General features: G+C 41.6%; 1 protein-coding gene across 1 annotated transcript in view; it reads right to left on the bottom strand.

The window, feature by feature from the left end:
* Positions 1–2,577: 2,577 nt before the first annotated feature.
* Positions 2,578–18,444, bottom strand: part of FREM3 (FRAS1 related extracellular matrix 3) — a 71,507-nt gene continuing 55,640 nt past the window's right edge. Inside the window, 17 exon segments of the mRNA XM_050945492.1 lie at positions 2,578–2,744; positions 2,747–2,913; positions 2,915–3,000; positions 3,845–4,003; positions 4,074–4,144; positions 4,147–4,269; positions 5,470–5,596; positions 7,281–7,408; positions 7,532–7,551; positions 8,234–8,348; positions 8,594–8,698; positions 9,469–9,661; positions 12,300–12,630; positions 14,353–14,488; positions 15,833–16,136; positions 17,630–17,713; positions 17,715–17,792. Coding sequence (XP_050801449.1) covers positions 2,587–2,744; positions 2,747–2,913; positions 2,915–3,000; positions 3,845–4,003; positions 4,074–4,144; positions 4,147–4,269; positions 5,470–5,596; positions 7,281–7,408; positions 7,532–7,551; positions 8,234–8,348; positions 8,594–8,698; positions 9,469–9,661; positions 12,300–12,630; positions 14,353–14,488; positions 15,833–16,136; positions 17,630–17,713; positions 17,715–17,792 — 2,385 coding nt within the window. The 3' untranslated portion in view covers positions 2,578–2,586.

Consider the following 18,444-nt stretch of genomic DNA (forward strand, 5'->3'; position numbering starts at 1 on the left):
CTTCAGTTGACTTTCTTTTAAAGAGCTCTAGCTGAAAGCATGTGAATGTTTGAGAACTCCTGATTTATTTAGAGTCCTATAATTTCAAATGTGGCTTACTTTAAACAAATCATTGCAAGAGGGTTTTGTGGCCATTTCTCCCTCTTTTGATTGACATTTGTGTGGGTAATGGGAGCAACTGCTGTGTCCAGCAACTTTTGTAGGCCTCCAGTTTTCTTTTCCTGACCTACTACTTATTTATAGACCGCTACCAACAGATGCTGTTTGAGAACTACTCTAAAAGCTAGAGGAATTACTGAACAGAAAGTGATGATATAAGTAACTACAGTGTTCTGCTTTGCCCTAACACATTGCTTGATTAGTGGCAAATCTGGATATCCATAATAGATTCCAATATATGGATTAGGCCAAAATTTAAAAAACTCATCTCTCAAGCTAGAGTGAGAGAAATTCAACTTTACTTCCACTAGCTCTGTACTCAGTAGTAGGAATATTTGTATAGGCAGCTTTCAGTAAGTCAAGAAACAAGTGATTGTTTCTTCCTAACCATGTGTTTCCAGGTAGTTTTAACTTGACTCAGTTTATTGCTTGATGTGACTACTCTGAAAGAAAAGCCACTAGAGTGGCTCTATTGAAGGCAACTGCGTTCAGCATTGTGGCCCAGCTTGGGGCTTTCTCTAATGTTGACCGAGTACCTTTGCAGGATGGGCAGAGTCATGTGCCATAGAAATCAATATGCTGTTTCTGAATGTGAGACTTTGTGCAAATAAGCATTGTTTTCTAGTCTAAGCTCTTTCTTAAGTAAGTTACTTAAAAACTAGGTTGATTTTGTAGCAATGTCTTTTCTCACTATTTTGTTCTGTTCCAAATTCTCAAATACGACACAGATGTGTGGTATTAACTGTTGACTTGTTTAATACTGTACACTAAATTTAGTGTTTTCGATTTCCCTACTTGCAAATGGCTAATTGATCATCTCCACCTCTGAAAAATATGGAACAATCATTCTTTTAGTACAAAGGTGTACAGTATGCGTCTGGAAAGTAGAGGCAAGAGGAGCCCCTCTTGTACCATACTTAGCATCTACAAATACTGTTTCACTCTGAATACTGTAACAGTAGTGGTTGTATAAGATAAGATGGCTTTTAAGTACATTTATAAGTTAAATTGGCAGCTAGCTGTCTTCCTGTGCCAGGCCCCTAATAGATACAAGTCTTCATTGCAGGTGTTAAATTTTGTTTGCACAGAACAAAAGGCTTTGCTGAGAGCAGAGCACATAACTTACCTTTCAGATTTCTTAGCTGCTACTACACAGATTGCTGAAAAAAAATTGCAGCAACTGCAAACTTTTTATGCTACAGATTTTTGTAATTTTTCTATGATATAATTGAGCGGGTATTAGATAACACATTGCTGTGCTTTTCTATTTGAATACATAACTCATCATGGAGTCCTCCTTCAGCCCAAAGTAGGAAACTAACTTTTTGGGGGGACACAGGCATTTCCCAATGCACTGTTAGGCTAGTGTAGGATTTAAATCAGGACACAACTTACGGGGTACATTTAATTTTCACTCAGCTTAACTACACAGCTGTGACTTTAATTGACTTTATTTACTAGGTGCTGATAGTTAACAAGCAGAATTGACACATGACTGGGCATGTAGAAGCTTATAATTTACTGTGATCACTTGAATTTAAAAAGTGAATTCAAAGCAGTCTTTAGTAGTAATTGCCTAGATCAGTGACACATTCCCATATACAATACAGGACATTCTAAAAATAGTTATGGAGCAGCATCATGTTTGTAGTAAGTATTCATTTACCCTGAGAGTAACATTTACAGCCTTTGCTTTTCCCTTAAATTACTGTTTTTCAAATGGGTCAGTGTATGATCCTATTACCTATTGGCTACACAAACGTAGAACAAAATTCTTCTTTGATAATCACCACAGCAGATTTGTTTGGCACTGACATCCCTATTTTCTTCCACAGATTTATGAAATTTTTCACTATACATACTGCTGTTTTTCTTTTCACAAAAATAAATCTATACAGTAGCAACTAAACATCGGGCTTACATCGTGGCTATAAAGGTACATACACTGGTGCTTAAAAGCAAATGCTGGTTTAAAAAACACCAAGGAGTCCTAGTGTCACCTCTTGTTCCTGAAAAATGGTTTTGAACTCTAGATCAAGTATCAGAGGGGTAGCCGTGTTAGTCTGGATCTGTAAAAGCAGCAAAGAATCCTGTGGCACCTTATAGACTAACAGACGTTTTGGAGCATGAGCTTTCGTGGGTGAATACCCACTTCCTCAGATGCATCTGAGGAAGTGGGTATTCACCCACAAAAGCTCATGCTCCAAAACGTCTGTTAGTCTATAAGGTGCCACAGGATTCTTTGCTGCTTTTACAACTCTAGATCAGTAATTCACACCTGCTGGGCCACTTCTGTTTTTTAGTAGTAACACCCAACCACAACAGGCAATTCTATGTCTGTGTAAAGTAGGCAGCTAGACACACCTGAGTTTGCTTTTGCAATTAAATGATATCTTAGAAGACTAGAACTCAGCTTTGAGAAGCCCTCTACACTTCAGAACTGTCATTACTGCTGCTGGAGTAGGTGACAAATAGTTTCCTAAGAGAGGGCTGTCCCCTCTGCTTCAGCAGAAATGAGACAACTACCACACTGCCTATCAGAAGCAGCAGCAGCTCACCTGCCCCTCCCAGAACAGGCATAATGCTGGCCTTTGATAGGGCTCACCTGCTGGAAACTGATCATTCTGGGTGATTTTACTGGAATGGTAGAGGGCTATATGCTGAATATTTGTGCCCTTGTTTTTTTTTGTTCCAATGTCTTGCGTGATGGTGGGGCCATCAGGATTGGCTCTCCAACTGCGCTTCAGGGTCCTGGTGATGCTCTAGGCTTCTCTTCCCTATGCCTCGGTTAGGTCAAGAGAGAATGCTAACCATCTAAATTGTATGAATGTACCACTCATCCTGCTGCTACCTTTGAACAAAACAAAAAACCCTCTTTACTATAAATTGAAATCACAAGGAGATGATAAAAACCAGTACCTTGCAACATCTGTAGCCAGAGGGCTCTGCATAGCTTTCAAGTAAAAGTACTTTTTCCATTTGCTAATACCCTCAAACTAGGTTCTTTAAATTTTACTTCTCTATAAAAGCATCTCTAGACTAAGCTTGGCCCTCCCACCTTGGTAACACTGTTGGCTCTAATTTCTGCCATGCACACTCATTGCTTTTACCAGTTTGCACCCAGATAGCTCAAACTTAGGGCTTGTCTCCAATATGCTACAGCACCCCAAAATACTGTGCTGTAACTGCCTGTGTGGACATTGAAGTCAGAGGTACTTAGTTCACTTTAATACAGCCTTCCTTCCAACAGGACCATGTTAATATGAACCAGGTACCTTTTTTATTCCCACAGCATCCACACAAGTCAGTTACAGCACAACATTTTGGTGTGCCTTGGAATTCACCCTCCCCATTGTCTATACTGTGGTTCAGCACAGACACTGCTGATGATACACAAGAACAAACAAAATGTAGCTCCCTCTCTTACCTGTGCTGAATCTACTGGACTAGCAGTAGTAAAAAGCAGTACAAATGACTAAGCGCACCCAGAGAGCTGATCCATTGAGTAAGAAGATCTCATGCTTTTCAAGGTACAAAGCCATTTTAAAAAATTGTAGCTAATTTATACAAGCAAAATATTGAAAAGTGCTTATGAGGAGGGAGAGGAAGCACCAATGTAGTCCATGATGATAAAGTGGAGATAATACCCTTTTCCCGTGAGTAGCTTTTTGTACAACATAAATACTTGAGAACTTACCTGGAAGAGAGGAGAGGATGACAGGCTGAAACCATCTGAACCAGGCTGCTTTCCTAAAGGAAAAGCATCTGCATGATCAATAGCTAATTTAGCATGAAACTTCACATTTCCAAACACTTCTGCCTGGGTCTCAGGTTGAGCTTTATCCTGGGGGAGTGAATAAAACATTGCCAGAATAATTTAGAAATAAAGCCTGAAAATAGTACTCTGTGTGAACTAACCATTTACATATCAGGATTTTGAATCTGTTCAATAGGCTAGGTGAGTCAGCCAGGCATCCGTATTCCCCGGACTGTATTTGGGCACATATCCATCAGCCTCAGTGCAGAGAAACACCTTCTCAATGTTACAGGTGAAAGAGTCTCCTAAATTCTGAAAAGGGTCAACCATCACTAGGCCATAAATTTCAGACCCTAATAAAGCAAATTAAACACTTGGTAACCACACAGGAAGTAATCCATTTCATACATGCATCCACTGAAGTGGGTATTCACCCATGAAAGCACATGCTCCAATACGTACGTTAGTCTATAAGGTGCCACAGAACTCTGCCGCTTTTACAGATCCAGACTAACCTGGCTACCCCTCTGATTCATTTCATGTTGTACAAACAATGGTAAATCATAATAAAACCAATGCAATGAGACCTATGGCTGTGCAGTCCAGAAATGATCATGTTAAGGTCTCAATTGCCTGTATGCATGTAGTTAAATATAGTACCTTTATTACTGATTTAACACTGGCTACTAATCTGCACTAGTTACTGCACCGTAAATAGTGTTTCCTGGGAAAGCAGGCTTTTTTACTTTTCTTCTCACTAGGGGGCAACCCATAGCCACATAAAAAGGTATCCAACATGATAGCTATTATGATCACGTAAACTACTGATCTATGCAGTGTTGGTGTAGTCAAGTCCATCCCAGGATATTAGAGAGACAAGGAGAGTGAGGTAATATCTTGAACTGGATCAACTTCTATTGGGGAGAGAGACAAGCTTTTGAGCTTACACAGAGATGGTCCAATACAAGATATTACCTCCCATCCCACCCCCAGTCTCTCTAACAGACTGATCTAGCAGACTATCTTGGTTTCATAAGGAGGTCTTGTGTTGGAGACCAGTTACATACATAATGAATTGTGCTGTAATGTTGGCATAATTGAACTTTATTATGAATCCCTGAAGCACATCCAGAACTCCAGTCAGTGCACAATGTGAAAGTAGGTAACGTGTGCTTAAATCTTTGCACTGGCTTCCTGTTTCTGGTTGCAATTCAGTGTGGTGGTGATTGGGTGAGGCTCTCAGTTACTTGAAGGAGTGAGCTGAAGTTTTCTGGTGGTAGGATCTTTCCACTTAAGAGGTCCCATCTGTTTTGAATTTGCTCACACCAGAGCTACAGTCTAATAACATTCAAGGGAAGAATCATTTGTTTTGTTTAGCCTTTGATAAACATTTAGAAATCCCACACCCACCAGACAGATGCCTCTGTAATAGATGTTATAGAAATGAGTAAAAGAAATGTTCAGTTTTGTTAAAAGTAGTTCTATTTCTGTGTCCATAGCAGATTAGCAACATGTAGTACAATGGGGTGCGGGCTACTAAAAGATGTATTAACCTTCAGTAAATGCCACATCTGTTCCTTCCCCAAATCCCATGGAGCCGCTGGATATCCAGAGCTCTTTCTTCGACAGCAGTAACATTTGGGTATTAAGACTGAACTCAGCTGCTACTGGGTCACTGACCTGTGGCAAAAAAAAACAAAAAACAAAAAAGCCCTGAAATCTAGCTACAGTTTTACAAAGGTCAGTGTTTACTACAGATTCTGTGATGTTCAGTTAATAGGATCACTCAGTATTCTGTACATCTCAAATCCTAACATAAAATTAATACATGCAGGGTTGCTGTACAGGATAAAATGGGATAAAATCATCATTTAAGAGCTGTATGAGTTCTGGCACTGGTCCTATGCTGATAATGTGTCGTGAAAAAGATCTGTGTAGCTTTAAAACCTCTCTCTTTCAGCCTATGTTCCTCTAGTGTGCACCTTGCCCCCACTCCTTCCTTCTGGGGCTACCACCCCACTTCTCCTACGCCTGTCAAGGTTCCCACCAGTTGAACCAGGTCGGGTGGCATCGACTCTAGGAGTCAGAACATGACCAGTGAAGCTGGATTGATTACACCAACTCATTTCACATATGCCAAACAATCAATAATGACTTTTGGTCATATTCAAACTAACGACCTAATCTCCATGTGTCACAACCCAATCCCCTGAGTTATGTTCCTCCATGTATTAAATTATTATTTCAGGAAAAAAGCCAAACCCTACTGCTATAACCTTAATAGTGCATATTTGCATAGGTCTGGAAATAATTCAAAATTATTCACAGCGCAACCATAACCCCTTCTTTAGCACATAAATCATTGTACAAAGTCTTAACTTTCTCTATGTACCTCTATGAGTAATGACTATGCTACTGTGGAAGGCATATTGTTTGGTTTCTTGACCTTGTCTGCTTAGAGCCATAATGCTGATTTGGTACATTTTTTTCATTTAATTAATTAGCATATAATAAGAGTCCTATTTACACTGACAAAGATTTTTCAAAACTGAGTGCCTAAAATTAAGCATAAAAATTCTTCCTTAGGCACCTATGTTAGGGGCCTAATTTTTAAAAAGATGAGCACTCTGCAACTCCCATTGAAATCAAAAGGTACTGTTGGGTGTGTAGCATTTTTAAAAATCATGCACTAATTTAGGTGCCTATATAAGGATTTACAACACTAAATTTAAGATGTTTGAAAATTACGGCCACACTGCAGATTAGTGGGAAGACAAGTGCTCAGTTATGCAATCCTCTTGCTTACCCTGCTACCTAGATGCTCCTCCTTTCAACAGAAAAGGAGAATCTGGTACACATAAGACATCCTATAATACAGCAGAGGTAATTAATGGAATGCTATATTCATTCATACCATTTAATTATTTTCATAAGCACAGGAATATTCTAAATTTAAACAAGCACATGTCCATGAAAAATCTGAATGAAGTGTCAAATGTACAGGCCTGATTTCCCACTCCATTACAGCCAGGGTCACCTCAGTGTATTTCCATAAAATTAAGCTGAGTCTCAGCATTAAAAAAATCTGGGGTTCTAATGCTAACTGTTAGGAAAACAAATGATCTTATTTTCAGTCTGCTCAATTTCTAATATCCATGAACAGCTCTCATAAACATGGTGTAAAAATGATGAAGTAGTTAAGCCATAGGCTATAATAAATTGTGAAGGAAGCAAATGAAATATATTAGTTTAATTGTCATGGTACAGTGTAAGATACACCAGACAAACACAGCTCTACAGCAATTTGAATACACTAAGACAAGTAAGGCATTTAAATAGGTAACCTTAAATAAAAATGCTGTACCTGTTGGAACCTGATATTCACTTCAAAGGTGATTGGTTCCCATAGGTTACAGATGATAGGAAGGGTATATTCCTGGTTAGGTGCAGAAGTACACGGGATACATTTTACAGTGTAGTTACCAGAATAGTCTCATACTTAGCACACACACACACACACACACACAAAATAGGCATAATATTAGAAAGCAAACACTTCTCCATAGTCTCTGAACAACCGGTGCTTCAGTTCAAACTACAGGGCACTACCACTACCTTCATTGTAATCCTTCAATCTAAACAGCATGTATATTAAAAAGCATAGGTCTTCTATCTGTTATCTTCCTACTTAACAGTGTCGTATGTACACAAGGACACCCAATTGTAAATACTTTGCTCAGGGAAGCAGGATAGTTCAATCAGTAGGAGCCAGAACTGGGAGTCAGGAGACCCAAAGTTCTAGTCTGAGCTGTGTAACTGACCTGCATATTGAAAAAGCTATTATAATTTCTTCCTTTTCATAAATTTTCCTGTTTTAGCCAATCCAACCCTAGGCCCCAGACCTGCATTGTAATCCACACAGCCTGTCTGCACAGATTACAATGTAGAATCAGGGCCATGATTGTACCTATTTACTTACATGACTCCCATTACCATAGCATCAGATTTCTCTGGCAATGACTCCCTCTGGACAAGTCACTTAAACTCTGTCTTCTCTTAGACAAATCATTTACTCTTCTTTTCCCACCCCCCATCTGTATACTGGGGATGATAATATCTATACACCGCACCAGGGAGTTGTGATCATTCATTATGTAAAAGTAAAGCAGCTGGAAGCTGGCAAGCATTAAATGATCATTTTTGTTATATCCTTGATCAAATCTATGTGAACAGACAGACTGATTTTGTAGAACCCAATGCAGAGACAGCTTTCATCGGAACAGTCTCCCCAAATTCCCACTCTGAATGGGAACTCACAGCAAAGTCCACTGCTGCACGGGCTGGTGGAAGGTTGGTTCACTTCGTAACAGACTCAGTGTGAAGGTGAGGTCAGGATGGTCAGCAGACATCACCATAGATGACAGAGAAGTACCTGAAGAAGCAAAGGGTGAGTTATATCCTGGAAGGGATCAGCATCAATCAGCACACTGTGACAGAGGCAACAAGATGACACAGGAATCTCTGCCATCCCTGAAAAGAATGGTTTCAATTTCTTTTCCACCCCCCATCGGTTGAAACATGCTCTTTGTTATAAAACACCTCCCGTCCGCTGGGAACAGACAGTGCTCTTGATGTCTGTTGGAGATACTAGTCCAGGAGAAAAGACCAGGTACTTACCTGAGTGAGACATTCCAAGCTGTCCTCAGAACCGAATCTGAGTCCTGAAATTCACCACCAATCTCCCTTCATCATTGATTTGCATGCTGGTTGGGTAGAGGGAACCTAGACAGAAAAAAGCCACTGTGTTAACTGAGAATGGTTTTCCGTTTCCTTTTTGAAAGAAAGGCTTTTCGCTAGTTTCAGTATTTGGAGAAATGAAATAGGTTGCTACGATTTGGCACTCTCTGGGTGATCTAAACCCTCCTGCATTATAGAACCTTACTGTGACAGACAGACTAATTGACTTTAATCGAACCAAGGGTCTGCTCCACTGGGATAGATTCTGAGTTACATTGATATAAATCAGGGGTAGCTCAACTGAGTAAATGGAATTACTGGTGTAAAATAAGTAGCAGTGGGAGTAGATTCAGATCCAATCAGTTTTTCTTCAAGCTTTAACACAAAGGCTTCTGGCTCAATTTCCAGTAGGATCCCTCTTTTGCTGGCACTCAACCATTTCCATTAACGCAGGGGCTTGTCCATTGTTTTGTAAACCTACATCCATCCAGCACTCTAGGGGTTTACCCTCCTAAATATGGCCTCTTATCTATTTCTAAAATGTGGCTGCCCATTGTTTTTACACATTCTGTGGTAGATTTAAAGCGGTATATGCTTGGGAAAACTTTTAAAATATAGAATTAAAAACAAACAAACAATCTTATTCCTTGGGTATTTTAATAGTGGGAATTGGCCTTGATGCTGCTTTTTGTCTGATTCTCAAGGCCAGGAGGTGTCTTGATTAATCACACAAACTGCCATATGCTTCCACAGGAAGGAAGGGGGCCATGATGGGAGACAGTCTAAAAATAAGAAGGAAAGCAGCAAGAACTGACCTTGGAGCTCTGATTCCAGTGAGCTGCCTATGCCATCTTTCCACAGCATGGCGGTATCATATACAAAGGTGAGTCTCAGTTCAGACTGCAAGTCAAAGTGCTGCCAGCCACCAATGGCAGCAAGAGAGTGAAAGATGTAGGAGACATAGAGGGGCACCCGCAGTGTGACATAGGATTGTACCAGATTTAACACCTGAAAACCATTGGGGCAGAAGGTTACTGTACTCGTGTCTAATGCTGAGAAGTTAGTTGCCAAACTTTCATTCTAACTTTCATTGTACTTTGCTAACCATAAGAAAACACCTCATTCATTTTATAGCTTCAATTAGACAAATGTATGGAAATGTCTCTCTTTTTTTTTTTTTTTTTTTTGCCATTTGCATTGCTTACATTTCAGATCTTGCACACATTTTACGCGGTGTGTTTACAAATCTACTTTCCACCATTGTGAGTGATTTCCAGTGCATGTCAAAGGAAGAGAGTTACGGCACAGGCTGAAGCACATCAGCTCTGGCCACAGCTCTCACAAGATACAAGACATGCTAGCATTGACCTGAGAGTTGTTCCAAACACTACAGTTGTTCTGGGATACATAGACATATCCATTATGGAATCAGTATTCACAAGCTCACCTTCACTAGTGAACTCTGGTACACCTCAGCCCAAGACTGGAAATGAAACTAAGCTCTGGAAATGCACTAAACTCTTCCTTAACCAAAGCTTCTTTTCAAACTGACACAGCTGATGTCTTCTCACACTTAGCACTAGCAAAGTTTTGTTTCTTTTTATTTTGTTTCTTTCAGAATTGATTACAAGTTACATGGTGTTAGAGATTGGCTGCATCAAAACACAGATTTGACAACCACATACTTTTAGGGCATTGAAAAACAGAACATAGATCGAGAACCCAGTTTTGCAAATGGCACCTGTCTTTATAGTATATTGAAGCAAAATTCCAGTCTGGAGTCTCTCCTCTGTTTTATGCATGATGGGGTTGGAGTGGAGTCTATAGCTATATACACATACATACACACACACTATTATGACAGAAACCAAGATGCTGGGAGCATTTGTAACAACAAAGAACCTCAGCACAGGAGAATGAACCATGTGTTGTAATCAGGGCCTGATTCAGGGAATATAGAGCCAGAGATGCTCTGAGGACCTTAGTATCATATATTAAATGACATTGTGAGTGGCCAGGGGACTTTTCATTTTGGAGTAGGGGGCAAGCTTTAGTCTCATTGGACTTTTCATTATGGTGATTGATTATAATTGAACTCAATTATATCAAGGCCTTTTCTAAACCACCACTGGGTACAGTTGCTGGCATGGCTGGACATTCTATTAACTCATACATAATACAGTCTGGGATCATGGCTGGTTTTTCTCAGGAAAGTGGATGTGTGCGTGCGTGGTGTTTTTTTAATTCCCCAGCATCCAGGCCTCTGGCTATGTTTGTCACCTGTCTGGCAGCACTACCAAGGTGCAGTCATTGCTAAAATGACTGAGCACTGTGACTCTGTCAATAATTAGAGCTCCCAATTTAGGAACAGCTGAAGGGGTGCCTTTGCTTTCCATAGCAAACAAGCACACAGAGTTATGAGGCTTCTGACAATACGTTAGGTATATATTATCGACAGGGCCAAATTCTGCCTTTGTTTGCATCAGTGTAGCAATAAAGACAATTTGGCTGATATTGTGCATGTGTACACACTTGGAAGAAGAAATATTTTGGGTCAACAAAAAGAGCTGAAGTCTACAAGCTTATTCACACCCAGGTTAGGAGCAGCAGCCAACAGGAATCATGCACGGCTGTGTATGTGTAAAACCCACACTGAAAAATGAATCATGGCAGCATGCAGAGGTACAGTGCCCAACAGTACTGCTCCCACCTAGTAATAAAATAAATAATACCACTACCCAGCTCTTGTGTTGTTTTTCATCAATAGCTCTCAAAGTGCTTGTTAATGTGTGTAAAATGGTGGGGGAAAGAAAATAAATGGCACAGAAACTCTTATAAAGGAGCAGTTGTTTTAAAACCAGATCTTGTCTCACTTCCTAGTTAGGTTAGTTGTCAGGGTTTACTAATGAACAGAGCACTGCTTTTATTTAAGCCAGGAAAGAGAAGTATTCTATTGGAAGTCAGAGAGGAGTGAGGTGGCTCTTCTACTTTCCATCTCTCTCTTTATTTCCTCCTCACACTACTTCAAACAAAATCTAGAAAGGAGATTTGTGCTTAGGAAAATAATCACCATGGCTATACTGGGCTAAATCTGCCAGTCCAACTGAGCTGCTCTCAGTATAGTATGGGTGGAAGGACTATAAAGGCAGCCAGAAATCAGAAGGGTGCAAGGTGAGCTGGCTACACTCTCTACACCAGGTGTCAGGACATGCTATTATTTATCCAGCTAGGTGCCAGTTTGCAATTTCCAACCAATTGGTGCAAAGCAGCCAGACTGGGAGCCAGGATCTGGCCCACTGTCTCTTCTCAGTGGTATTTCAGCAGAAGTTGCCCTCAGAAGGGCACTCAGCACTTCACTGGATTAGCCATTAGTGAAGAGACTAATTTAATGAGCGGAGTAACTGATGGAGAAGCTATTTATCAAAAAATGAAATACAGGAAACCGAATGGGTTTTGGGGACTTCTGAATGTCTCTAAATGGTTCTAAAGGAATTGTGCCCAGAACAGCTGAACCTTTCTTGTGAGAAGTTGTATCAAGTGATCTGCATAGCGACTAATGCTTTTCTTATAAAATAAATGTTTCTTGCTTGGACTTGGTTCTTCAACATTCTGTCTCTGAGGCAAGTGCTTCCGCAATGACACATACCTGGCCATCTGTGCCAATGGAGCCACCGCAGTCAGTCAGCAGTTCAGACATAGCATAGTAGCTGTTGAACTCCCAGAGGCAGGCCTCCAGGTTGAGGTTACGGTAGAAACGCAAGGTCTTAGTAGATCGCAGAGAGTTGCTGTACTGGTAGGGTGAGGTTTCCCCAATCACTTCAGGGTTCTTGGTTTCATCTGTAATGAAGCCATGCTTGGTCTGGATCTCATTATAATCCAGCAGGTTGGAGCACTTGTTGTTGCCCACACGAGTGCCATCAGGGCTAAGAGTCAGCTCAAAGTTGGATAATGGATGAGTTGATATGACAGGCAACATTCTTGAAACAAAATGCACACAGTCCAATTAGCATTCTCAGCTGAAGAGACTGATTGGTAAAATGTTCTAAGCGTCTTACAAATGTACTGACAATGCTGACATCATAAATGGGTTAGGGAAAACTTCATCCTTCTGCTACATGGGAACATTCTGAAGCTATAAGGCCATATGTATACTTCTGTACGTTTGTGAGAACGGAGACCGTATGTATGTCGTGAATTAACCATGTTGTTTCAGAAGTAGTTTCACTATGGACTATGAGCATGTGAAGTATGCTGTGTATATTAGCTGTGCCTATTTCAGGTTATCTTTTTTTGGTGGCTCACTATTTCTTGTCTATCAGTGACCCTGAGTACAAAATCTATTGCTGACAGCAAACTTTACATTTCAGAAAAATTTGGCTTTGACTGTTAAAGGGTTAAATGCATATGTCCCTGCAACTGCCTAGGTACCCAGTCCCTGCCACTGTAGCAGTATGGCAATAATGCAGAGAATTGCATGGAAACCTTGTTCATACTAGGAAACTGAAACATTGCTGATCATAGTTTTTTCAGCAATGCTTCAACCATGTACTGGCACTGAAAAGGTTTTAGGCCTGAATGTATAGCAGACAAAGACATTTTGAACAGTTTCACTGAGTGTTACCGAAACTCAACTATGCTTCCTATAATAGTATTGGAAATGATTTTGTCGTCTCGCGAAGGCTAATGCCTACGTTATTGCTGGAAAACATTTTCAGCAACGGGCTCAGTTTCCTAACAAAGACCAGTCTAGATAGGGTGTCCAGTGAACAAATGAAAGCAATTTCCATGGCAAACCTCTGTTCTGCAAACGTAAGAGGTAAAGGCCTTGGCTATACTTCGAACCATGCTACTAATAACTGTGCTACAAAACATTTAACACACATGGTTCTACTAGACCACATAACAACTCTCTTGTTCAAAGATGGCTGTCAACCACATTTTCCCCCGATCAGTCCAACCAGGCAGTTGCTAGCAGAGTTCTAACACACTGGTTTTTAGACTCAGGCTAGCCCAAACTGCAGCAGCTACCTTCTGCAGATAGTCTAGAGCATGGTTTCTAAACATGAGGTTGATTCTCCTCTCACCTTGCTGTAAGCCAGGAACAATACTGTTGAGCTCAGTGGAGTTACACCAATGTAAATGAGAGGAGAATCCAGCACACTGTGGGTACGTCTACACTGCAAAAAAATACCTGTGGCTGGCCCAAGTCAGCAGGCTTGGGCTTGGGCTGCAGGGTTATAAAATGGAAGTGTAAATGTTCAGCCCGAGCCCAAATGTCCACACTGCAATTTTATAGTCCTGCAGCCTGTGCTGCACAAGCCAGAGTCAGCTGACAAAGGCCAGCCATAGGTATTTTATTGCTGTGTAGAGACAGCCTGTGTGTAACAAGATTTTTGTAACAGTTTCAGTTTTCAGACGTAAACCATGTGATAACATACTAGGCTGTAACAGGGTTTGAAAACAGATTTAAACAAAGCACGTTCCATACTGTGGACAAGACCTAATGTACCACCACAGGGGAACACCTCTCTGACCAAAAGCCTACAGTGCTGTTTCTTTCAAGAAAAATCCCTCTTTGCCAGAAGCAATGCTAAAATTTGTTATAAGGTGGGTACGTGGCTCATGACTGCCACTTATCTGTGACTGCTGGAGATGAAACTCCAAGGCAGCATCTGATCATTTCTGTGGCCTTTTCATGCTTACCATCCATATAAGGCATTGTAACAGTTAATTTGATCAGGATGGGGTGATCAGGATCATCTGAACCCATGTAGCTAATCTTGGCTGAGAAAGGTTCTGCTGCAACTGTTCCTGGGATCCGAGGTTGACAAAGACCTGGGGGGAAGGAGAGCTCATGAAGAGTCTGTTAAATTGTGACACACTGTCTAAACGAAAGCAAGTCAGAGCTCATTCTACATGTCTATAACAGGGCTGGATTAAGACAATAGGGGCCCCGGCACACCATAATGTGGCGTTCCTTGTGGCTCCAGCTCTACCCTCCTGTCCCTGTTGGAGCCCTGGCATTTGGGATGGAGCCATGCATGTCCACTTGGAGTGGTGGTGGCAGGATGTCTCCCTCCCAGAGAGGCAGATGCAGCAGCAAAGGCCTCCAATCCCCTAAACTGTCAGAGAAGGAAAGGTGGCAGGAACGGGGCCTCCCAGTATACCCCAGCAGCCAGGAGGTATCTAGGCACATGGGGGAGTGGTCCAAACCTGCTCCTCTCTTCTCCACCTGCCACAGAGTAAGTATACACTGCAGCTGGAAGTGAGCCTCTCAACCCAAGTAGACAGACTCCCGCTACTGAACATGGCTGCACTGGTGGAGGCTTGGGCTAGCCACCTGAACTTGAAACGGGGGGAGGGGGGGAAAGGGTCAGGTGGGTCTGAGCTCAGGTGTCTAGCCTGAGCCTCTGCTGGTGCAGCAATGACCACTCTGCTATGATAAGAATGCTAGCACGAGCCTGCTAATACAAATCTGTCAAATTGGGCAGGGAGGCTCAGTCCTACCTGCAGTGAGGACATACAGAGTCCTCTACCCTGGGGTATTGCTGACAGAGCCCTTCAAAGTAATGGGTCTTGGAAATAACACCCCACTGAGATGTATGGGGCAGTTCACACCATCAGAGCTATTGTTCCTGGCTCTCTGCAGACTCAGGCAGACCTCACTGCATCAGTTACACACACTTCCGTGTTTTCAAGCTCTTCTTCCCATGCATCAGACAGGGAAACTTACATGCTTTAAAAAACAGAAAACAGAGATTCTGATCTAATCAGTCACATAGTTCTTCAGGAGCTGAGGCCCTGGGCATGGGCCGACAGTGCCTATGTTTAAACCAGCCCTGGTCTGTAGATATCTAAATGGTCCCATGGTCAGAGGTCCTTTGTTTCTTCTAAGCTGGCTTCACTGCTCTCTACTCCTTGTCGGTAACTGTGCTGTTTTGAGGTTTAAAATAGAAATATCCGTATTTGCTGCACATACATATAACGTGAAAAGCAGAGGACACATTCAGGAGTGATCCTGCTGTTTGGTTCACTAGAAAGAGATGCCAAAATGAATCATTGTCTCCATTCCACTCCCGCCCCCAATGTCAATCACACTTGAGTTATGGGTAGACCCGAAATGCTGACATTACAGGGCTGATGTGGCATCTGCCTTTCATTCAACACATTACCACATACTGTCTTCTCTGTTTACTGTGTAAATAGTGCTTAGCAGTTCCTGACCCACATCACCATTGGCACTGACAGCCCGTGCTGCACACTGGACCCTTGATCCGGACTGGAAGTATATGGAGTCCAGGGAGATGGACTTGGTGTTGGTAAAGAAGGTGTTGGAGTGCACTTCCTGCATGGGGCTGGTGACACCGTCGCTGCCACTCAGAACACTGACAAGCCAGCGGTACAGGGTCAGAGTATCATTTATGTTTTCAGCAGCACAGAGACCTCCAATCTTGTCACAATCTGAATACTTGGGATTACAAGCCTGCAGGTCAACAGACACACAAAATATACAACTTTATCTCTAGTTGCCTGTGTGCTCTGGGAAAGCTAACAATTAATTGCTGTTCTAACATTCTTCTGGTAAAGTTTCAGTACTTAGCACCCTCTTTTTACAGGTAGAGTGCTCTGTCACACAACTCAATTGAGACAGGAGCAAAGGTCTGGGACTTCAAAATTTAAGAGAGGAGGAAGTGTGAAAAACTCTTCAATTTATCATATACTTGTTAATTGCATCTCCCTTTGCTGCGCAACCTTGGAAGGTAATGGGAGCTACACGTGCTCAGCACCTCTGAAAATCAGGCCACTTACTTGTGTGTCTAAAGATGGAGTTGGGTGCTTAGCTTTAGGCACCCAGGTTTGAAAACTCTGCTCTTAATCTCTCTGTATTTTCATTCCTAATCAGTAAAATAAGGGGACTGATACTTATGCCTTAGCTATACTTATCGTGGTCTGCAGGGTCTGAGTAACTACACGCCACAGTGAAAGGCAGGCTGTGTCCACACTTGTCACTGTGGTATGTAGCTACATGCAACAGTGAAAGGCTCCAGAAAGATGGAAGCAACAGGAAAAGGTTCTGGCCAGGGGGGAAGCAATAGGATACTTTGCTAAAAATAGCAGTGTAGATGTGGGAGGCACTGGTTGGGTCTGTAGGGAGTTGTGAAGGGTGGGAGTTCAAGCATGAAGGACCTTCTACTTGCTTAAGCCATGCCTCACTATCAACACTGTTATTTATACCTTCGCTAGCTGGGTGCGCAGTGTCTGTACTCTACACACCACCGTAAGTGTAGACGCACCTTTACATACCTACTCACAGTGGGATTGTGAGCCTGAATGATGAAGCTTTGAGCTCTAATCCTGGTTCTGTGAGACCTTCCAATCTTAGTTTCCCTGATTTTACTTACCCACCTTTTCCCAGGTGCATTGTGCAGAATACTAAATAAATGTCTGTACCGCACTTTGAACCATAAACCACTATGGAAAGGACTAATTATTATTATTTTTATGTATAACAATATAGCTACACTGCTGTTACCCTGTTGGCAGGCAACCTTAAGAGAGCAGAAAGTTCACTGGAGGCTTGATTCAACTGCATAGGTAACTAATTTTATATGGCCTGCAAGTTCTTCCTAGGATTGCCCTTATAAAAAAATACTATAGTACTCTATAGCATTCATTCAAACCACTACACTGTACAAAAAATGTAAATTACTACAATGTCAGAGCCATTATTGTAGAATTTACTAAACAAGCATGTGCACCCTTGGAGTTTTTTTGTTTTTTTTTAAATCATGGCTATGATTGCCAGGCCTTCCCAAGCTCACTCAGGTCTAACAGTAGCACACAGTAACTGGCTGCTACTTGTAGTTCTTATCCAGGAGTTTTTTTCTCTGTTTGCAGCCTGAAAAGCACCAAATGCCTTTTAGACCATTAGTAAGTAGTATCGTTTAGACAAAACCATGCAGGAACAGTTCATACCGTTACACACACAATAGGGTAACCAGTAGGAGGATGTGGGTTCTCTTTGCTTTTAGAAGTGTCATCGTACACCAGAAGCGATACACAGAAGCTGGGGCACAGTTGGGAAAGTCACATCTGCAATGCTGTCCATTTCTTCGATGTACACAATGGCTTTGTTCATCTGAATTGAGAGAACAAAGAGGCTACTACTGCAACTGACAGGGAAAAAGTAGTGCTGCAGCTGGACTTCTGCCTCTGAAATTCATTCAGGTTTTTTCCCCCCACAGAGTTTTCTTCAACTGTTGCCCATTGATCCTGCCTATAAAAGGATCGTGTTAACCCTCGCCTGTGCTTTGAGTCTCTCTGTAGAAGGTCCGTTCATGCACAATTAACTATTAATGAATATTATACTGTCCCTGTGCCTGAGAAGGGAAAGATAATGATTGGGAGCAAGAGTAAAGATTAATTCTAAATGTTTGCTCCATATGTACAGGTGCCATTGATCCCAACAGCGGCATGGGCATGAATCAAGGTAAGTATAAGGTCCTGGGGGCAAGATTTTTTATGATGGGTGGTTAATGTTCGGCTCCTAAATCCACATTTGGGTTCCTAAATGAATTCAGCCTGATTTTCAGAGGTGTTTAGTACCTGATGCTTCAATTGATTTCAAAAGTGCTTCTGGGTGCTCAATACTTGAAAATGTGGCTGCTTATTTAGGTGCCTAAATACAGATTTAATACCTAATGTTAGGCTCCCAATTTTAAAAATCTTGGCCTACTTTGAGTTTACCTTGGTACAAGTATAGGAATGGTACAACATATCCTAGAATTGTA

Source organism: Gopherus flavomarginatus, chromosome 3 (assembly GCF_025201925.1).
Source record: "Gopherus flavomarginatus isolate rGopFla2 chromosome 3, rGopFla2.mat.asm, whole genome shotgun sequence".
Lineage (NCBI taxonomy): Eukaryota > Metazoa > Chordata > Testudines > Testudinidae > Gopherus > Gopherus flavomarginatus.